Source organism: Varanus komodoensis, unplaced genomic scaffold, assembly GCF_004798865.1.
Source record: "Varanus komodoensis strain SLA01 unplaced genomic scaffold, ASM479886v1 scaffold12, whole genome shotgun sequence".
NCBI classification, from domain to species: Eukaryota; Metazoa; Chordata; class Lepidosauria; order Squamata; family Varanidae; genus Varanus; species Varanus komodoensis.
The window spans coordinates 16923653-16947449 of NW_025335349.1; the positions used below are offsets into that span (position 1 = coordinate 16923653).

General features: G+C 39.4%; 1 protein-coding gene across 2 annotated transcripts in view; it reads right to left on the reverse strand.

Annotated features, from left to right (window-relative positions):
* ANGPT1 (angiopoietin 1) overlaps nucleotides 1-23797 on the reverse strand; it is a 147245-nt gene that overhangs the window by 57446 nt on the left and 66002 nt on the right. For both annotated transcript variants that reach the window (XM_044422175.1, XM_044422176.1), the window contains exons 2-3: nucleotides 8453-8608; nucleotides 1661-1782 (exon numbers count right to left, since the gene is read on the reverse strand). In XM_044422175.1, the coding sequence (XP_044278110.1) occupies nucleotides 1661-1782; nucleotides 8453-8608 (278 nt within the window). The remainder of the gene's footprint in view (nucleotides 1-1660; nucleotides 1783-8452; nucleotides 8609-23797) is intronic.

Below are 23797 nucleotides of genomic sequence, written 5' to 3' on the forward strand. Positions count from 1 at the left end.
TTGGTGGTCTCATGCTGACCAACTGGGCAGTGGAATGGGGCCACCCACAGACAATATGGGGGAGTTATTCAGACTTGGGAGACTTCCAGGTTTGCAAAATATAATACTTATTTCAAAGTACTCCCAAGGCTTGAGCATGTGCAAAAGCCTACATTATAAAGAGTTTTGAATATGAGGATGGGGTGAAATTGGGAGAGTAAATAAGGGAAGAAATGATCTACTCAAAGGATTATAGGAAGGAAGCAGCTACTGTTAAGGCTAGGCCTGATTGAATGTCTTGCTGTGCAGGACCACCTGACCCTCATCGACAGCACTTCCCTGCCATGACTCTCGGATTGTGAGCTGCCAGTTGTGAGCTGCAGAGGTTGGATATAAACTCATCTATTTCACAGTGTTATACCACATTGTTGCTCAGGTCTGTCATGGTGGTCCACTTCCCTAGACATTTCACTAAATATCCATTGGTATTCCATGAGAGTCTGCTTTTTTTTACTGCTGGAGTGCAGAGCAGCTTATCTCAACTAGGCATTCAGAAATATAGGTCTTCTCCAGTGTTCCTAGTTTATATTGTTGTATATGCACATTAGTACTTCCTGAGTGGGTAACATTTTGTCTGTAGTATTTCAGACAACAGGTGGGGGCAAATGTGCTTAAATGCTCCTCCATAGAAACCCACTGTTCCAGTCTTTTTGGATAAACGAGTTCATTCAGAATATTGAAAAATTGTCATGGGCATTCTCACAATATGGCTGCCTCAAAATGGAGGGAGTAAGGTCTGAGGTCTAAAACTCCCCACGTCTTTTGAACCCACATTTATCTTGCTCCAGCACTTGCAACTGGTTGCACTTGCAACCAGTTCAAGAGACAATACACTAGGCTTAGAGGTGCTGGAAATACAGATGGCACTGGAAGCTGACATTTCCCTTTGCAGCATGGCAGCATCCCAGTAAATTATTTATTTTCAAATATATCTAAAATAAAATATAAATCAGAAGGACAAGGAAGCAGTCTGGCAGGTGCCAAGAAAGATTTCCACAGGCATGTTGGAGACCCCAAATATAAACAAGTTCATTCCACACACAGAAAACTAGACTCTCAGTGAGAATTAATATTTGGCACTCCCAGTGTTCTTCCTAGAGATGTACGAGATTTTCATTCCCATCCAAAAATTATGCATTGGGTTCCCATTGGCAGCCTCCTAGGTGAAGATGAGCAGAAATGCAATTCTCCTGCAAAGTTTTCAATTTCCCAAACTTCTGATTGTGTTCAAAAGTGTGCATACATGTGAACAGTTTGTTCAATATGAACTATTTGTGAGATTGTACAAGTGCATATTTGCATAAATTCATCTTCCCAAATCAACATTTTCTTTTTTGCCCTAGAGGGAAATGGCCATTTTTGGCCAGGAAGTATGTGCATGATTCAAAATGTATATTTTTCAAGTAGAAAGATACACACAAATGTTCTCTTGCATATTTACAAGTTCTGTTACGCAAACAAAGTAAAATGCACTTTGAGGAAGATTTTGGAGTAGCTTGACTTCTGCCTTGTTCAACCAGGCTTAGTTTTTCCTTCTGTGCTTTTATAGCAGCGGTAGCCAAGAACTGATAGCAGTTGTGAGCTCAACTGGTACTTGATGATCCAAGAATTTCACACTCACCTGTTTTTCTCATGGATTTTCAAGATCTCATGTGTCTGTTGAAGCAGTTGTTTCTCCAGCTTGTAAGTAGACAATGAGTTTTCCAGTAGCTGAATTTCTAATCGGGATGTCTGATTTAGTACCTGAGGAAGACAAATGAAAAAGCATAGTTATATCTTGTTTGGTAATAAATATTAACATTTGCATATTTTATATATATTTTTAAAAAAACTGTCAAATGGATGTGTAAATGAGATGGAGTCAACTTTGAATAAGAATGGATAACAGATTTGTTGGATTTTAATTCACCCTTCCAGAGACTAAACATGGAATAGAATACATTTTTTCTGATGAAATCTGCAGATTTCTAAGGCTCGTAATTTGTTTTAGGAGGAAAAACTGCACCCCCGCCTCTCTCACACACTCACAAAATGGTGTGCATCAGGAATGTGTGTTGAAAGAATGTGTACATTTGAAAGCAATTTATATTTTTGAAAAATATGTCTGGAAATATATACACTTTTCCTTGTGGGATAAAGGTTTGTAATCCAATATGGATCCTTTTCCAAATAAACTTGATGGTGGTAAAATGAGAAACTCAACAAGATAAGACTTGACTGATTTGTCCTTTCCCAACAGTCAGTGTGGTATAGTGGTCAGGGTGTTGAATTGGGAGTCAGGAAATCTGGATCCTAGTCATCCATGAAGCTTCCTGTGTGACTTTGGGCCAGTCACGAATTCACAGGGTTGTTGCTGTTTGGATCAAATGAAGAGGAGAACCTTACAAGCTGCCTTGTGTTCCTTGCAAAAGGAAAAAGTTCGACTATAAATGTGATGATGATGATACTTAACACATCCTCAATATGTACCATAAATAACTTTCCACACCTATTACTTAGGCAATTTAGGCAGCTGCATATAAAGAACAGCAGCCCTGCAAAACACAGAAACACTGACTTGTAATTATATTTCAGTTGCTACAGGAAAAAAGGCATTCCATTGTTCTTTTACGAGGTGCATTTATCTCAGAAGCTTTCCAAGGTAATTCCAATTTAAACACAAGGAAACCTGCTCCTCAGCTCCTGTTCTGTAAACAGAACTTCTAATATATCATTATCCCTTTTGCTATGTTTGGTCTAGGTTTATTTATACCAGGCTCATAGCTTCAGATATAGTGTACCTCCATGGGAGTATGTCTACATTCCTCCTCTCTCTTTCTTAATCTCAGCCCCAGTACAGCCTCCCAGTATCTTGGCCAAATAACCTCACTTAAAATAGTAGTGAAGAAACTGACTGTAGAATCCAATGGCAAAGGAATCCAGATCAACCTCCCAAGGTCATACCAATCAGATGTCCAGAGAGTTAGACAATATGCATTTTTTCCAAATATATGACTGTTGCATTTTTATTTTCCATTTTCAAGTGCATTCCTAAAACCTAAAAATGTGATGCGCATGGTGACAAGAAGCCAAAGCCTCATTGACTGCCGCATGTATTTATTTACTTGACTTGGTAACCAGCCTTTCTCATGCATGTCTTGAAAGCTTTTTCTAGGATGCTGAAGCAATCAGGCTCTGGAGGACGAACATGGCATCCATGGATCACCATGTCTCTCATTGCTGAGAATGGTTTGGTGAAGAGAATGAAACACCTTTGGGCAAATGCCGAGTTGTTGCAGGACATAAGACTCATTGACTATGTTAACAGGATGCAAAGCGATTGAGTTATTACATATTAATAAATATTTAATTTATTATATGTATATTCCACCTTTGTTTTCCAAGAAACTCAAGGCAGTTTACCTAACTCTCCTCTCCATAGGTTTGACTGAGGTCAGTGACTGGCCAAAAGGTCACCCACTGCATGGCTGTGTGGGGACAAGAACTCAGACCTCTGAAGTTCCAGTACAATAATCCAACCACCAGGCAACACTGGCTATCAAGTACCCAATCACTTTAAGCCAGGAGAGAACATCTTTCTGACTGAGGACTGAATTCCAGTTTAGAGAAGTTACCTGGAGCCTTTGACCACTGGGGGAAAACTCCAAAGACAAAGTGTGGTGGAGGTGAAGGTAGGGCCAAAGCACCAACAATACCAGCATACCATAGTCTAAAGCTCTTACTTCCAGCACCTAAGCCTTTACCAGGAAAAAACATGAAGAAGTCCACCAATCAGTAAATGGGGAAAGGGGTCGTGGTTATCTGGGAAATCCTGGAAGGCTGGACTGGGCGTCCAGGAGGGAAAGATTTGCTCAGGCTCTGCACCCCAGCTTTAAACCATTAAATATGTCTTTGGGCTCAGGCTATGAAACTAGCTATTCTGAGTAACTCATATGTTATTTCTAAGATGAGAGCTGGCACTTCTGAGAAGTGGTTATCCTGACAAGGGGGAACTGTTGCATTATGCACACTCACCATATTGTGATACCACATAATATGTTTTTCCCGCCTCACCTCTTCAGATAGTAGTGCCAGTCTAACTAAACATTAAGGGGATGGGGTGACTTGTCACAGGGTCACTATTTTCAGTGCAGTTCCTACATGTCTGCATGCCCTCAGATACATGTGATGCAATTAAGGAATTGTTTGTTCTTCAGTTAAATACAGCAATTAAGTCACAGCACACCAGGAAGTGTGCAAGTGCAGTAATGGTCAGTGGGCAGTTGTTCTTGATGTGCTTACTATCTTTCAATGCATTGCAAGTATATACTGTGTAGCTTTTCTTCTGGTTGAAAAGAAAGAATTTTTTGTTTCAGAAATTTCCCACACCGATATTCCATTACCTGCAGGCTAGGGTAATTGTCTGTGAAATTTTTATAAGCCCTTTTATAGAAAATGAAGAAGTTAAAAGCTTGTGTAAGAATATATTGTCATCACAATGTATATGTTATCTCTAGCTAGACTAAATTAATTGTTCTTTCTTGTGTAACTGATCTCATTATTCTGTATTTGACATGCATTTAAGTAATCATTTTCGGAAAAGACATTGTAAACATCAGTCAAGGCTTGAACTAACTGGCCAATGTAATGATGACACACACAAATACATTTGATTTAAACAGACAGTCTGATACACAGAAACTGTTGCATACCATATGCTCAAAACTGCAAGGAAAAGAAAGGGTGGCAGAGAATTATGAATTGTGAAATGATAGATATAATCAAAGAACAAACAGAAATTAAAGGATTCTTGATAAGTTAGGGCCAATGGATAAGTATCAGAAACTGTCCTTGGGAAGTTATTTCTCCCCTTTCATGAGATATAGACCATGCCTGTGAAGGGTTCTCAACAAGCACTGGAACTGACAGACAGATTTTATAAATCCTCTAGTCCTTTTATATGGCTCCTTTTGGGTCACTATTAAATTACAGCCAGAAGACACAGAAAGAGTTAGGTGTGAGCCATCCTTAGGGAGGTGAGAGCGATGGCTGCTAGGAGGAGGGCCTTTTCTGCAGCTGCTCTCCATATCTGGAATGCTCTCCCCAAGGAGATCCCCCTGGCACCTTCCCTATATTCTTTTCGATACTAGGGAAAGCCCTTTCTTATTTATTTTCACCACTTGACCTTTTGTTTGGTATTTTTGGTCTGTATTTTATTGACATTGTATCTTAATGTGCTTGGCTTTTATTGTGTTTTATCCTGTGATTGTGAGCCACCTACAAGTGCTGTGGCACAATTGCACAGCATACAAAAGTTTTAAATAAGTAAATAAATAAATTTAAAGTCTGCCTCTTCTCCTCCTTCAGTTCTTTATCTTTTAACAGGATGTAGACTTGACAGTTCTTTAAACAGAGAGCATTCCTCTGACAAAGGGAATATTTGACCAATTTACTCCCATTCAAGAATTAATTGTAGAATCTTTTCCAGCTTCAGCCAGAATCACATATGTGTGGAACACAATACTTAATGAACCAGTGGAGCAATAGGGCAAGTAACTGGGGAAATCCACTTATCCCTAGGAAGAAGGCCTTTCCAAGCATTGTTACTACTTTTTTTCTATATGCAATGTTCTCTTTTCAAAATAGAAAAATATCCAGTTGTGTGGACAAACCTTCTGCATGAAATCAGATTGCCTTGTTACTTTTTACTATTTCAGCAAGAACAAGGGCTCAGTTGTCACTCAGCACATGTACACAATGTGTTGTATTGTCTTCAAGATCCAAACACACCACAGGAACAGTGCATTCCAGTGCCTGTGACTGTCTTGCAAGAAATCCAAAGCAGCTAAATGAGTCAAGCTAGCAGAATATGGAAGTGATTGTGTATAATAAATGCATAATTAGAACTTTTAAACACATCTATCTAACCTGATGCTTCTGTTGTTCAAATTTAGTAGCTGGAGTGTTTATTTGAAGTCAGCAGTTGCTCATGTTCTTGGCTAGTCCAGCTTGATAAAACACATGTGGAGTAAAAAGCTACAAAGCAAATCCCATTTGGCCAAATACAAAACACTTAATGGGAACCACTGCAACCAAGCAAGTATTTGTGTGTGTGTGTGTGTGTGCGCACGCGCGCACTCCCAGAGCAAAAACAAAGTGGGAATAGCACATGTAAAGTGATGAGACAGAAAAAGGGGGAAAAGAGGAACATGTTTTGTCAGAATGAATAAGGACAAATGAATCAGACTATTTTCAAATCTATGTCAGAACAGACATATTGGACACATCGATCCATTTTAAGCAAGAGACAAGCAGAGTTGGAGGAATACTGGAGGTCTTCTTGCTTCACATTCCATCTTTGCAATCTGTTGCTGTTGTTGCTATTTTGCACCAGAGCTCATCTAACTAGCTTACCTTTCTGGGAGTGGAAACAGGAACTAAGGATATGCAAATCAATGAAATCCAAGGTTGCGGAAGTTCTTTGAATTCTATCTAGAAGCTTGTTCTGTCTAAACTCTGTATTAGATTGCACGCTCTTTTTTGCACAACTTTCTGTGTATATTTTAATTCATATTTTTCTAAATGTCTGCATCAGCTGCACACTTGTACACATTCTTCTCTCATTGAGTAAAGCTTATTTGGCCCCATTTTTTAAAAAACCACATACTTTTTCATGTATGATTTTCAAATGTAGGCCTGTTGTCAAACACATTTTTGTCTGTGTATTATATATAAATGTTGTTAAACCTCCCAAAAAGGTTCAAGTATTTGGTAGCGTAGAATGAATTTAATGTTCTTGTTCGTGTTATTCATTACAAGCTTAAAAATGTATAGACTTCAACCATGGGTTGCATCCAAGTCCATGTTCTATCTAGAAGGTGTGGATTACTGTTGTTCTTAGTCGCGAAGTCGTGTCTGACCCATTGTGACTCCATGGACAGCATTCCTCCAGGCCTTCCTGTCCTCCACCATCCCCGGAGTCCACTTAAGCTCACACCAACTGCTTCAATGACTCCATCTAGCCACCTCATTCTCTGAAGGTGTGGATTATCCTTCTCCTTCATGGATCACTGTCTTGTCGTGGCGAAGGGGCGTGCGTAGCTCAATGAAGCTATGAGCTATGCTATGCAGGGCCACCCAAGACGGACAGATCATAGCAGAGAGTTCTGACAAAACGTGATCCACTGGAGGAGGAAATGGCAACCCACTCCAGTAAACCCCATGGACAGAAAACCCCATGGACAGTATGAAAAGGCATGGATTAGATCAAGCCATATCAAAAATGAACTGAAATTGATTTCTCATGCATCTCTAATGGGATCTGGGAAGCTTGTGACTCCAGCTCATTCATGTCTTCCCCATTCCTGCACCACTCACTTTCATGTTCCCTTTCCTCCCTCTGCATTCCATTTCAAGATCACAAGAAGAGGAAGAAGAAACTGCTACAGAGCTTTCCACAGCAGCCATGGGGTGAGAACTTGGGGGATATTTCAATCCTCTAAGGCCTGAAGGAATGTCTAATGAACTTTTGAGTGATATCTAAGGACCATAGGATCACTCTCTGTATCGCTATACAGTTATTGGACTTAGCAAATGAAAATAACAAAAATACTCCAGAACTGATTTGCTTTTGCCTGATTTACCCCCAATTTTCTTAGCAGCAACAGCAAATTGTGTTACACATGCTAGAACACAAGGGTCTCCATCTAGCAAAAGCTGTAGCACCAAAGGTCAATAATATTAAGAAAATAATTCCATCAGTTTTACAAATATTTCAATAATCTTTTCCTAGGATCTCTACCAGTTGGACAGTAGAGAGCTTCCTGAACAATGTATTCTATTTTTCTTGCATCACAAAAAGAAAAACATTGATTTGTGGGCAGTTGTTACTATTTTCCCTCTACCAGAAGATACAGTCTGGAATCTCACAGCTGTGAAAACCTGTTGGAATAGAATTTATCTTGAATTCTGAAAATGCATAGCCAGATCAGAGTTACCTTCAAACAAGTTGAACTACACCAAGTGATTTTAACGTGTCCACTTTTTTATAAACTCTAAGTCTACGCCCAACATCATTATCACAATTTTGATCTCATCCTTAGTTTAGGGTGTAGTTGTGGATGTATCCAATCATATGTCTGTTTCATCAGCCTGTCAAGGTAGAAATAATGACAACAAATGCAAAGTTTTGCACTTTTTTGTGTGTGCAATTTCCCCTAACATGCAAGCAGTGTATTCATTTTTTCCTATTTCCTCTAATATAGCAATTTTTATACACAAGTTTTGAGCTGTGCACCACAACTTTGGAAGGGAACATACACTAAAGCTTAACTATGTCTCATACATTAATCTGAGATGAGCAAATTTACTTAATGATACTGACCGAGCAAATTTTGCACTCATCCTGCTGATGAATTCACTGATGAAAACCTACCTGTGTTTCAACATCAGTGAGCTTCCTCGTCTGTTCTGCAGTCTGGCTGAGAAGGCTGGTCCCTATTTCCAGCATTGTGGCTGTGTGGTTCTGAACCGCATTCTGCTGTAGCTGGGCCATCTCCGATTTCATGTTTTCCACAATGTAGTTCTCAAGCTATGGAGCAGAAAAGAATTTAAGCTGAAGCAAACTTGTTGATTGAACATTTCAAAATTGATGCTCAATTCTTCCCATTCCAAAGGGGTCTGCCAAACAAAGTTACATGAAACATTAATAACATGATGGAAATTTTAAAAAGCAACACGATGAAAATAATAGACATTAAAACAATAATGTAAAGTACCACCATGGCACAAGGCAGCGTTCAGCAGCAAAATCTGTAATACAGCCAGAAACCTCAACAGAAGCATATAGACCAATGCTGAAGAACCAACAAAAATAAGACTGTGTTCATTCAGTGTCAAAGACTAGGAAGAAAAGGACTAGATGAACCTCCTCAGAGTCTGTTTTCACCATATAGGTGCTACAACCAAGAAGGCCCTGCTGCTCACTGCATTCCCAGTAATTACACTTCTGATGCTGGCAGGATGCAAAGTAGAGTCTCCTCTCAAGACTTCAGTGAGTAGAGAAGAATCAGATGGAAGCAGGCAGTCTTCAAAAATCTGTGTGCCAAAACTTTGATAGAAACTACGTCTGATGTTGTGCCTGGAATGAGGGATGAAATAGCTTTGGAACAGCTGCTCTTCAGAACATGTTGAAAGATGTTTTGATCCAAGCGCATACTTGACCAATTTATCACTCTGTGGCATGCAGTTCAAGTGCTAATGTACGTCCACCACCAAGGATAGTTTGGCCAATGACTAATAATAATGAAAGGATGAATAAGCCTATGTAAATCTATGTAAAATCCCTCCGCAGACATGGTCCATGAACTTTCCCCTGCCCTTCATTATGTTTTTTGTCCCATCCCCTTTTCTCAAAAAGAATGCAATGAAGTGTATGTGGGTCAGCCCATGTGTAAGAATCACAATATTCTTGTGGGGCAGATGATGCGAATGAGAGAGACAGACAGATGCAAGACCAGTCATCAAGATTCATGGTTTCATACAGACGTGAACCTGGGTTTGCTATGTGTAAAAGAAACCTGAGGAGGGAAGGCAGGCCAAAACCCTTTTTATTTAAACAGTATTTTAAAATGTAATAGTTTTTTTTTAAATTTAGTAGTTTTGCTCTGTTTGTTTTGTGATTTATTGTTTTGTTCTGTTTTATTATTTATTGAAATTGTTGTTTTAATTGTCTTTTTAAATATTGTAAGCTGTCCTGAGATCTTGTATAATAGGACGGCATACAAAAGCTTTTTAATGATGATGATGATGACGATGACAACTAGGGAAATGTGGGAGATTAAATCTTAAGGGTGCCTAAAAATAATGATTGGCTTGGCCTACGTCTAAAATCAACACCATACCTACTATCGTAAACAAGTTCTCTAACTTTGCATCCAACAATTGGGGGCTAAACTGCTGGATCATAGCTATTGCCACCATGCTTCACCAGGCTAATATATTGCAGAATGCTGATTGTAATATATGGCTTCATTTAAATAAAAGATATTCCTTCTTTCAAAACCAGTCCCTAGTCCCTGAACACATTTTCATAGCTGCATCTGTATACTGCCCTTTCTCCAAGAATCTCAGGACGGTGTAATAATAGACAATCACGAGTTTATACCCATTGGATCCTGACAAAATCTAGAGTTTACTTCATATATAGCATACAACAGAAGCCATAGAGATTTTATTCTTTCACTGTCTACCAGAACTTTTTTTCTTTCAAGACAATTCTTCCAGCATTATTGGAAATGTTTTTTTTTTTTTTTTTTTTTGTAAAAGACAAGGCCATTTTAAAAATTTATTTTTGGTCAATAGTGTGATGTTGTCATGTCTCTTTAGAAATGAATCTTGTCATTCCGGAAACAAAAGTTCAATATGATTTCCCTTGTAAAAATCAATCATCCAATGTACTTTTACACAACAGCTGATTCAACAACCTGTGTGATGAGCCATATAATAAAGTCAGCAGGGGCCAAATGAACTCTTACCTTTTCCTTGGCCTCTAATGTTGCCTTGGGGATTACCAAAAGTGCCCCAAGCTGTGTTATATGCGTATAACACATTATAAGCATAGCAAACCAATAGTTCTGGAAAGAATTGTAGTTTCTTTTAGAAACAGAGCAAAAACAAGCTATGGAAGCACACTGAAAAAGAGCAAGTGATGTGTGATATTCAGGGTCAAGGGAATGGAACAAACCGGCACTGAGCTTGTATTCCTTAAATAATGCTGATGTGTCACATCAGATAATTGCCCACAGATTAACCATATAGCACAGAAGTATCTGAAATATCTAAATTCACTCACAGCACTTTCTTCCATCAATTTGATCTGATGAACAGATTTGTACAGTTGCAACTCACCATTATTGAGAATCAACTCAGCCTAGGCTTTCACAGATTACAAACCTCGCTGTTCCATCCAATGTATGTGGAGCCCTTTCAGATGAACACGTTTCTACAAACAAGGTGGGCAACTTGTTTGTGGTCCTCCAAATACCTGTTGAATTGTAATTGTCAAGAATGCTCCTCATTGGCAGAGCTGATGGGGGTTGGACTCCAAAAACATCTGGAGGGCCATAACTTTGCCACACTTGCTAAAAATGTTGCAGAGGAAGACAACAGAAGCAGGAATTTGAGTTCCCCTTATGTATAGGCAAGCTCTCCAATTCTTGTGGGGAAGACTCTCCTGGTGTGCTTTCTATAGTGGTAGCAGCAGCATTCGGGGAAGTTGGAAGGCAAGGCATGTGCAGCAGGCTGTACAGGTGTCTACATATGTGTAGGATGTTTGTTTCAGTTAATTTTGACCAGGATTTACCAAGTTCACATCTACTGGACTGAACACAGATTTAGATTAAATCTGTGGTTGACATCCATACAGTTTTGAGCATTTAAAGTTATTTCTGGATCAAAAGGGGGGAAAGTCAATTCACCAGTATGTATACATTTGAAAAATATACACAAATACACTTTAATCAATGGGAAATGAATGCAGATCTTTACATTTGCAAAATAAATATGCATTGATTTTCACAAGAAGAAATGCTTATGATGCAAATTTGTGTCAGGATTAGTTTCAAGGTAGAATTTGGAGAAATTTGATTAGCTTTTGCTGATTTGCCCTTTTTGAAATGGAGGCTGGATCAACAACAGCGGGTCAGTAACCACTGTTTTCCCATAGTGCACACAGAGCACTGAGACATTTAAATGGGAACTCCTGGACAGCTCTGCCTGGCACAATCCTGTGCTGTCGCCAGGGCAGGGGGAATAGTAATATCAGAAGGGCTCCCCAGACAGAACTTTTCCAAAGTCCTCCACAAAACTATAGACAGCCCTGATCAGAGATGCTAGTGTATTCATAGTCCCCAAGCTATGTGAGTCAAGTCCCTTTCCACAGCCTTCCTCCATTTCTCATCTGCAAATATGTTCTGTGCATTCACTTTTTAAAGAAATACACCCATTTGGATTTTTTTAAATTTTTATCATAATTTTAAAAATAGTGCTACACTTGTGCATGCATTTTCAATTACACACATTTTGTATGCACCTGCCAAAGCACATTTTTGTGCATTTTGGAAAATATTGCATTTTTTTTTTTTTTTTGGAAAACCTATCAAACATTCACATTTCCTTGGAGACCTTTTTGTGCCTTTCCCGTGAAATGCATTGCAAGTCTGGAAATCCAATAAACTGAGAAGGCATCCAGCTCATGATGCAGATTGGACAAATCTTTTTTTTTTTTAATTGAGTGGTGAAGACTTCACGTAAATATCCACAAGAAGCAGATACTCCCTTGTATCACAGCAAGGCTTGCAGGGCAGAGCTATCAGCTTCTCTGGCAGTTGCTGGCTAAGCATGGAGCTCCAATGTATGAGAGATGTCGAGCTCATCTCTGATGACAAAACAGGAGCAGAATGACAGAGAAAGCATCACTGGTCTGAATTTTCTTGCCTAACTTCAGCCAGGTTTTCAGAGTTTTAAACAGTGGCAGTCATCCATTTCCAGCTAAGCTTCAAATGCTTCAGCAGCAGTAGTGTGTTTCATTGTGAACAGTAAGCAGAATGCAAGAAGGACCAGATGTTCCTTGATTTAGGGACTGAGGGAGAAAGTAGAAAGGCTAAGGATTAATATAAATGGTCCCTTTCATCTTTATCTAGCTCCTTCTGCAGATGCCAGACTGTGAAATGCTGATAAATTGCACCAGCAGAGGTCAAGAAAGATTTGTAATGAATTTCATTGTCTTCATTCACCTCCTCCCAGTCTTTTTTTTTTTCACACACACTCCCTTGGAGGGCAGAGGTGGGAGGAATGGAACAGTCCATCTGGTAAAAATACTTTATGAACACTGAGGATCCAAAACTGATTTCTCAACCCCATTGAAAGGCTATTGGAGGAACCAAGATATTAGTTCAGCAATCTTGCAACCTTTGCCCATAATAATATTGTGTTGACCCGCATGTTTATGCCAGATGGCTTTTTGAAAGGCACTTCACACAACAGTACCAGTCCAGTTATTCAGTAGCTTATGACTAGGTTGTAAGATAAGCAGTGAAACAAAACCCCTCACAATAAAATCATCCCACTATCCAGTTCTGATGCATGTGCCTGCTCTTTAGAAAAATTCTCCAGTCACCCATCTCTACGAGGATTTTTTTTACGATGCTGCACAAATATATTGCTTTGAAGTCTTAGGATCTCCCAAATTTAAGGACGTTCATGGAAGAAGAGTTTCCCATCCTTTACCTCCAAACCCCTCCAAAGCAGCAGAAGCTCCTCATGAAAAATGTGGGAGAGGGCAAGGGGAGGCTGCTAGGAACATGGAAAATTGCCCAAATTAGACAAAACTCCATAACTGGGCCAATCCTAACCTGCCGGAGAAGCTTTAGAGTGTGCAGTTGGCAGGGGTGAGGAAAGACCAGTCTTAAGCTAAAGCATGCTAAGGTGTAAAGCCAGTGGCTACATTCAGCAAAAGACTCTGTGCTGCTGCTCACTGTATCTATATCCTACCTTTTTCTTCTGGTAAGGAGCCCAGGGCAGCTTGCTTGGCTATCTTTTGTTTTCAAGAACCACGCTGCGTGATAGATCAGGCTGAGCGTGAATGACTGACTGCAAGTCACCCTGTGAGCTCTGTGGCCTAGTGTGGACTAGAACCCAGATCTCCCAGGTCCCCAGTCTGACACTCTCACTAGCGCACCACACTGGTATGACTGGATGTCATGCTAAACCAACATTTTTGTTTTCTGGCTGCTCTTGTTGGAGAAGGAGCCAAGTGGAATTGAACTGGGCAAACACACAGCCCTTTCATTGTAAAGTAGGATTTGACATTTAGCAGGGTTTACCCTTCCATGTGATGGGATGCAGCTATTATGTCAAGGGACCAGTAAGTGCAGTAATGCACAAAATAAATGAGCTAAAACAATAGTGTCCTAAAAAAAGACAGTATTGGTTTGCTTTCCTTAGTCTTCTCAGAAATAATTTTTTAATGTACGGGCAGGGAGTGGGATAGAATTACGAATGCAGTTTCTGAATAAAAGTCCCCTTAAATGATAGACTTGAATTCAGAATATGAATGCATTTATGCTGGTTCTTACTAAGTCATCATTGTCTTTGATCTTTTTAAAATGGCGTGCGTGAAAGAACTTGGGTAATTCCTATGTCAGTCCAGTGTGAGTATGTTACTGTTCACCCATCCCACCTTTACCTTTAGGAAAGGTATTGGTAGTTCACTAGGGTAGATCTCAGCCTCAGAAACCATGAGATGGAAGCCCTGTGGTTTCTCATGGGCTTGCATGGAATACACGGAATGTAGATTCTGCCAGAAAGTGCTTATTTTGCACTGAGCAGTATTTCTTCAATTTCCTCATAGCTTTCCTTTCTTCCTCAGTAAATAAGCCTTTACCTACATCAACTTTTTAAATTTACATTATCTTGCAAAGCTTCCTAGGTATGGATGTTCTTGACCTTAAATGCAGCAAAATCTGCCTTTTGTAAATACACAAGATGTTGAATCTGGTTTTTCAACAATGTGTTATTGCTCAGCAGCTCTGTAATAAAGCATCAGTATTCTCAGATATAAAACTGTCACAGACTTGAATATTATGGTTTAATAAACATTCCAGAAGATCATGTATTAGGAATAACTGGTTTTTCCTTTCTGTGTTTACTGAATGAACTTTATAGAAGCCACCCAGATACGAATGATTAAAGTGCAAACAGAAATGTTGAACATGAATGGGTGTTAGTGGCTTCTGTCATGCAGCTATAAAAATAATCTAAGAGTTATTCCCTCATAGTCTGATCAAGCATTACTCTGTTTGGTTCACTCTTATTCATTTTTTTCTGGAGTAGCGTCCAAATGATACTAAGCTCTCAAATAGACATTAGCATCCCATCTCACAGCTGCACTGTAACAGGGGAAAAAACCCTTTATTCCACACAAAAGACTCAAAACTATTAAGCAGGGGTGGACATCTTGCGTCTCCAGAAATTTGGTCCCACCAACCCTTGCCAAAACTTCCAGTAGTGAGGAATGGGGAATTGCAGGCCAAACCTTTTGAAAAACCACAACTAGCCTATCCTTCCTATACACTTTAGTGTCTACAGTATGGTTACTGTATTTAATGAAATAGCAGAGTGAGGCTCCTCTGGACTGCAACGGATGATAATGTGAGCAGCGTGGCAATCTCCTGAGCAATTATTATCTCTATTATCCAGAGGAGGTAACAACCCAAATGGGACGTATGTAGACAAGTCCCAGCCACTGTACTGGCTTCATGCTGGAATAATTTCAGGATCCGAAACAGAACAAAAAGCTTCATCAGGGTTCAAGAAGTTCAGAATCCGAGCCAGATTTCCTGCAGTTGAAACCAAAAGGAACAAGTTGCCTCATCACTGGCTTTATATTTTGACTTTGGGGATCAAAACTGAAGTTTCTTCTCCCAAGAGCTGCAACATGCCAAATAAAGGGACAGTATCATTTGGTGTAGCTGTAGGATCCTTCTAGGTGTTGTTGGTTTGGGGTACAGAGTCAATGAAGGGTCTACAGTGGTTTGCAGTCTTCAGAGCGTTGGCAGTCTGATCGCTCTGATTGTGTAGGAGATCATATGGCTTGGGGCTGAATTTAATATCAGCTGATCTAGTTGAGATGGGGCATGGTCCATCTTCTCCTTGGAACCACTGCTGTTCGTGTCCAAGAGCTCATGTTTTGGGCACATGACAAAGCCAATAGTAACAGGGTAGGGCATTTAAAGAGGACTGTGCCTGGCCCCATAAAAAGTTGGCTGCAGTAGCCAGATGATTGCTGCCTTGGAGGAAGATCACAGTTGTAACTTTCCTATCATTTTTGCAGCATGAAGCCAGCGAACCGTAATCCCATTAGAAGAGCCATAACCTCCAACACATGGCCATGAATCCAAGCAAACTCTGCAGCAGATGTTTGTGGAATGGGAGAGCTATTTAAAGGGCTCTGCAACCAGCAAAAGTTCACCATCAAAGTGGAAGCACCAAATGCAGGTATCTCTTATGGATATTCTATTGATTGGTAGCCTATTCTTCCATTCTCTGACACTAGCCTTCAGCCTGGCTATGGCGGAGTAAAATTCAGTGGGGGAGCAGAGACTGTCAGCAATTGCATTTAGAGGTGGTGTCCCTTTTCATCATTTGATTTTATTAGGTCTCCTCTGGAAGGGGAGAGGATGTAGATGGATAGTAAAGTGTTAGGGTGTGTTTTTCAGTAGAAAAAAGATGTATCTGCATGTGGTTCTGTTCCATAGGATTAGGCAATCAGGTGTAGGATTTTTGAAAAACCCACCAACAAAAAGGTGGATTTTCATAAGATTTTCACCCACTTATGTAATTAACATTGCAGGAATTGGGCCCACTTCTCAAAATACATCATTCCAAGCTAAAAAGTTCAGATTTTGAAGGTAAGCTGAAGGATGCGGAATTGGAAGACATGACTGAAATGCCAAGGTTAATGAGCAAGATTAGCCAAGTGACTGGTAAGAACCAGATATCTCTGGGTCAGGCAAACATTGTAAAACAAGGAGGGTCATCAGGGAAAAGGGTATGAGTTCATCAACAGAATGGTTCGTCATCAAGTCAAATGAGCAGACCAATTAAATAACATTCAAAGTTTCCTGACATCTGGCTCAAAACCAGTTTGAACCTCCCTGGGGGTGGAGCCAGCCCCCTTGGGGAAAAAAGGACAGGGATTCAGTTTGCAATCAACACGTGGCATGTGCAAGAGCTAACTCTATGAATCAGAGAGATTACTACTTTGACAGATGTCATTTGTTAATAACTTTATTACTACTCTTGCAAAGCCAGCCTAGCTTAGTATAGATGGTATTTTAAAAGACTTTCACTCTGCTATGCTTAAAAGTGAATAGGAGAGAGATGTGCTTATGACAAGAACTTATTAAAAAGATCCAAGTTATTTTATTAGTGCAAACATATAATGCAAAAACACAACCTGGAAAAGTAAGCCAAATCCCACTGCAAAAATGTGGGGAAATCTACCACTCAGCTCTGCCCCATCCCACACATGGACTGCCTAAATAAACTGGGCTTAAAGGTTTGGACCAGTTCCAAGTTAAATGGAGGTGAAATGGGGGAGTTGAACCTAGTTCCTTCAAATGGAGGCAGTTGCAGCTAGCTGAGTATTTTAATCTTGTAGCTACATTTGATACCTAACATTCTCCTGGAAACATATTTTACAATCTAGAATACATTTGGTTCATGAGCATCTTATTGTTTCAATAAATTTTCTGTTGACCTTTTACACAGAGATGAGTGTATTATTATATTATTTTGTTTCATGTCACTTTCACAAGTAGTTCACTGCCAAATTAATAGGACACATCCCATGTCCTAATTAATCTGCAATTAAATTAAATATAAACATAAAAATGGAGAATCTTAGCAGGAATTCCAGTGCTTAGGGGAGTCGAATTAAATACAAAACATGGTTCCTGAATTCAATAGGTATTTATTTATAGCATTACTATCCCACCCAATAGTTGAAACTCTATGGATGGTTCAGAAAAGTTATAATATAAAATAAAGTATAATACAATAGAAACAATAGAAATCTTTTAGAAGGTTAAAAGTACAATATAAAGCCAAAGTCAAAAGCTATTAGAAACAGAATAAAGTGCGCAAAACTGACAATGAGTTTAATGAATCACAGAATAGTAGGGTTGGAAGGGGCCAAGAAGGCCACTGGGTCCAACTCCTGCTATTGCATAATTTATCCAGATTTCAGAATGCAATTTATTGGGTTAACTCAGTCTACCATTTTGTGCTTTCAGTATAAAAAAAAATTCCTAACTGTGACATGCGAACCACATTCAGATGGTCTACAGTATCTGTAGTAGTCAATAGTATCTGCATTTATCCCTGCACTTGATTTAATTGGTGAAGATCAAGGACATTGGCTTTGACTGAGACCAGATTATTGAACAGGCTGACAAGGCTTCGTTCCCTTGGCTTTCATCATACAGCACTTGTGCAATCTGTCCATTTTTCTCTAAAATATTACAATTGATTTCACAGATCTTTGTTAACAAAAGTGGACACTTCCAACACATTAGAGGGGCAAGACTCTTAGATATTGGTTGATGTTCTGTTCTGGGGCAAACTACAGCTTTAGAACAAAGGTGACACAACGTGACATCAGCTGAAGGTTAGGTTGAATCAGTGTGGGACGCCCAGTACCAACCAGTGAATTTCATGGTTGAGCTTTTACACACACACACACACACACACACACACACACTAATGTCCAACATGATGATCCCCTCATATTAAAACTACCTGTCTTTGCAAGCTCTGAATAATTGGCATTATTTTAAAAATCACACCCATCTGAAGTGGACACTGTGACAATAACTGATTTATTGGAGAACTGCAGTCAACCACACACACTCTGCTTTTATCACTGACATGATTTTTAAATAAACGTATTGAGAGCATTTATCCGAGTGTTCACATATGCACATGAAACTAGGTATACAAATAAACAGTTGGTGTTTATTTGAATGCACAGTCACTGAAATAAACACAGCTGCATTTGGAATATGCAGTTTCCAAATGTGTTCATTCCAGTGCAAAGACTTGCCATGATTCAATGAACTTGTCATCAACACAGATCACCATAAGGCAACACTGCCAGGAGAAAGCGGTCACCAAAAACAAAAGCGCAGATCAAAAAGTTGAAATTATTCTTTTTTTTAAGTTAAATGTCTCTGTGAAAGGAAAGTTTCATGGCTGAATTTAAGGTTTGAGAGATGATTTTGATCATACTCATGCAGTGATTACATGGGAAACAGGTCCTTAATTATTTTCCATTGTGCTGAATTAGGAGTTAACAAACATCCTTCTATGAATCAGAGTTGTTCAGAATAATGGGCTTGGTAACTCAGGACAATCTTCTTGAACTGGTAGCGGTTTCCCAAGATGTTCTGTAAATACCCTTTGTTATCCTACTCCTTTCAATTTTGTTTTGATGAAGGAGAATTGCATGTTGAATAGCTAAGCAAGCTGCATGGTGTCCAATGTGTGTGTTTGCTTTGCATGCATGTCTTACAAGCTTAACACTGAGCAGCACAAAACAAAACAAAACAAAACAATAGCAGACTTCAGGTGTTGTTTTGCCCAGTTCAGGATGAACTATGAAATGTCGCTGCTGAACTTGAAAGCACAATGAAAATAAAGCGGGGGGGGGGGGGGTAAACACAAAAGCAGAAGAGAAGCAGGATCTATTGTACCTGCTCAGATCTCGTGAAACCCTTTAACAAGTGATGCCAGAAAATAAGGTGTTGATTTTTCATATGAATTTGTACTGTTTCATGGATTCCTGGACCTCACTTTATCATCATAGACTGAGAGTGTGATGCTCATGGGTAGCCTTTAAAGCTAAAGCAAAACAAACAAACTTTTCTAAGCAAAGGAGGAGGGTGGTTCCCAAAGACCATGTCAAACTATCACTATATTCCAGATTAGTGCAGTGTGTCACAAGCACAAAACAAGAACTAGTAAAACTAGAACTGGAAAGATATAGAGAAAGATGATATTCAGAGAGATGATCTCATCCATGATCTTACCAAACACATAGCAGGCATATTTGTAGAATATGGTAACAAAATGAGGCATTTGCAGAATGGGCAATACTGCCATCCTTAGATGGCAGGAAAAGAAAAATACCCCCTTATAGATGGAGTACACCTAAAAGACAGTGCTGAGATACTGACACTCCAGCAGAATAGTAATTGGGTAGGTTCTGCCCATTCTTTAAAATGCCTAGATAAGCTAGGCACACATTTGCCTGCCATGAATTCCACAGTAGGTGATTCACCACAAATGGATATCAAAGTCCGAACACAAGTTTCTTGCAACTCTTTCTCATTCTAAGATTTATTTCAGTGGAACGTTTGCTCTCTTTTCCAACAAAATTTTACATTTATATCTCACTCGTTTTTCCTCTTGCAGGGAACCCAAAGTAGCTTACATAGTCCCCCTCTACTTCCATTTCGCCCTCACAGCAACAGCCTTGTGTGGCTGGTTAGTGGCTGACCCAAAGTCACCCAGTGAGCTTCATGGCGGAGTGAAGACTACAGCCCAGATCTCCCATGTCCTCAGCTCAGGTCAAGATGTCGCACTGAGCAACGCCGTGCTGTTTCCACAGTATGCAGATTTTTGCCTCAGCCTACTGGTCAGATAGCCACAAGTTACTTTTTAATTCATGCTGCTTTGTTTTATTGCTGTACTGCTGTCCTGAGACCTCAACAAAAGATGGGGTAGAGATGCTTTATATAAATAAATAAATAAGTGTCCCATTGCTCTGTGTTTTCTATGCTCTCCATTCTGTCCTCCTGCCCTCATCACCCACCCCAGCAGTTCCTGTGAGCAAGATTCCCTTTTGCATCATATTCTTCTCTGTGGACCTCAGCGGCCTCTTCCTCATTGGTCTGCTGAAGTTTTATGAGGGATTCTCCCTCTTCTCCTTCCAGACCATGCCTGCATCTCTGCAATGCCTCCTAGTCACTCCAGCCCCCAAAGGGTTTTAGATTTTTCTTAAAATAAAATGTTTTTTTTCTTTGAATTGTCCTTTCACCCTCTGTACATTCACTTTCTTTTTCCCTGTTTCAGAGGGTAAACACAGTGCTGGGCAGGTGTCTCCACCCATAGAAACTGAGTGATGCTATGTTTGTTGATAGAGAGCTGTGGACAGAGATCGGATGCCTAGAACAGGCCCTTCCATTGCCGCTGTTTCCACAAGAAAGAGTGTTTCACCACGAATAATAAAATAGAATTCTAAGATATGGACATCAATGGAAACCAAGGTAAAGCATGGAAACCTCAAATACTGTTGAATCTCTCCATGGTTTTGGGAAACCAAACATACCATGCTGAAATGCTATGACTAGGTTCTGACAACATGACAGATCAGGAACAGTAAAAATTCCCTCTGGCTTCTCATAAAATGCAGACCTAGCTACTGGCTCTTCAAAAAATGGATTGAAAATAGTATTAACTGCTTTTTTCACTATAAGGACTTCATTACAACACAGGTAGCAGTAGATGGACTGCACACCCATTTATTATTGTTTCATGGGTGAGCTTGTTTGGGTTCATCTACTGAAATCAGTGGGACAAGTTAAGCATATCTTACTTAGCTTACTTGTTTTCAATGGGTCTGCCCTATGCATGACTAAGTCTGGATCCAACCTAGTGACTTGCCCAAGGCCTCTTCATAGAGTCATAGTATAGTAGAGTTGAAAGGGGCCATAAAGGCCATTGGATCCAAACCCCCTGCTGTTGCAACAAGAACCACTGATTTTGCTGGACTATTAACTTGAGATTTGAATATCTAACCTATCCGTTCATATCCATCTGGATATATTTCCTTGATATTCCAAGATCTGCAGTGAAGCTTGATGATAAAGTGTGTCAAGCCAGCAGCGATCAGAATTTAGACAAAGGCTAACTTCTCTCCACACATGACACTTTTATACCTAGTTTATGTGTAATAGCTCCCTTTGTCTATGGCTTCTCTGAAATACTGTTAGAAAACAGTATTCATTGGTGTCCTATAAAATACCAGTATATTTATGGTCTTTCATTTTTACAACACTAATGTGTAACACAAGTGGTTTAGTGATGAATGTTCCATATAGATGACCATGTTTACCTTAGTTCTTCCACAAGTATTAAAAAAGTATGAATACATCTCTGCTAGGATTGCTGTATAATTTTAGAAGACAAATAAACTGAACAATTCCTGAAATGGCCATGGCAATAAAGGAGCAATTTCAGTTTCCCAGAGCACCATAAACAAGCAAAATCCTAATGCAAACTCCAGCACTCTTTTGCCTTCTCATAGTTCAACAAACTTCTATTAAATTCCACATGGCCTTAGCCATAACTTTACTTTTAATTAGATATTCTGGATAATTCTTCATACATAAAACTCACCAAACAGTTCAGACATAAACTTCCAACCTAATAGTTCAACTACCTAAAGCAACCAAGCAGGCAAAAAGAAATTGACTTCTGAAAATTTAAATGATGTAACTTACAATGCAGTCCTATAAAAGTTTATCAGGTGTCCAATTGTTGCCAGTGAACCCAAGGAAGTTGGTGTAGGATTTCAGCCTTAGCTTCTGATTCAAGATTTAACTTCTCTAGTTATGGAAATATGCATTTAGCTTTATAGAGAAAAGTGATGTTTGAAAACTGGTTATCCATCCTGTGACCCTAACACTGACAATACAATCAAGCTTAGGTGTTGCTGTGTAATTCCAGGCAAATGGGCCTGGAGCCTTCATAATGGCTTGTATTTCACTGAAGTAACTACCTTACTAGGTTTGTTCATGTCAGGAAAGCCTCACAAGAAAATAGCATGTATATTCAAAAGTAAGTCTTATTGCCTTCACATGGTCTTACTCCCAGGTATGGAGCATAATGAAATAAAAATAACCCCCTGGCAACATCAGAAGCTTTTCTCAATTCATTCTTCTATAATCCTGGCATGAGCATGAAGAGAGAGACAGATATATCCATAATGGATTGTTTTCAAGGGGAACAGAAATGATCTCTGAATGACCCAAGAAAATAATCTGAAATATTGTAATAATAGTAAAAACCAAAATGTTCCACAAGATAATTGTATGGAGGGCTGCAATTATCAGAACCCTCAAGGTAGGAAGCAAAACTTTACCTCTTGAGTTGTATAGGATTGGCCAATAGAACCCAGAAGCAGCCCATGAGGTGTGATGCCATCAGCAGAAGCACCATGGTTATTTTTTCTCCACCTTGAACCCAATCCCCTGAGGGATAGGCCTGTCAGATTTACTTTTTCCACCTTGGACTTAAAAAAAAATCAAATCTTGTTCTTCAGAACATGAAGAATTTTGCAAGTCAGATGCATTCATGTCAAAAACAAACTGAATGAAATTCTTGTGTTCTTTCCCCAGCCAAATTCAATAGGTACAGCTACACCAAGCATGGAGAAGACCATGATGTATCTGCCTGCCACAGAGTTCTTAATAATGAGGAGTCTATCAGAAGAAGAGGTGACCACCGTATTTCAGCATTGACATGAGTGAATGCACAGGGATGCAAACCCAGACTTTTAAGAGCAAAACACTCAAAACTCTGGCTTAGATTGATAAATCCATCACTATTGGTTTCTTCCACATTCAGATTTTTTAATTCTTCCATTTTGTCCCAAATATGAACTTTGTGAATTTCAGTACTTTATTTATTTTCTATACCACCCAACAGCTAAAGCTCTCTGGGCAGTTCACAAAACACATTTGAAAACACACACCAAAAATGCATTGTATTAAAAACATCATTAAAAGTTTACCATGCAAACTTTAAAGCCACATATTAAACAGGTCAATATATAACCTAATAAAAACAAAATTGAAGCAAAATGCTAACCCATCTTTAAAGCTTCAGTTAAAAAGTGTGAAGGAGGAACTGGGGATCTCACCCATTCTGGAACCCATCTGGGTCTCATAGCTCTTCATTTTGGTGAGATACATCACAATAAAAGCAGGAAAAGAAAAGAATGAGTCACTCACACCTCTTCATTTTCTTTTGCTTTGTACTTAATATCATTCGCTTTGTAGTTAAAGATTAACTTCACTTAGCATGATGGCTATGAAAGAATCGTTAAACTGGAATGACTAGGAAGTATATTCCCCATTCAGGCTGATGAGGAATG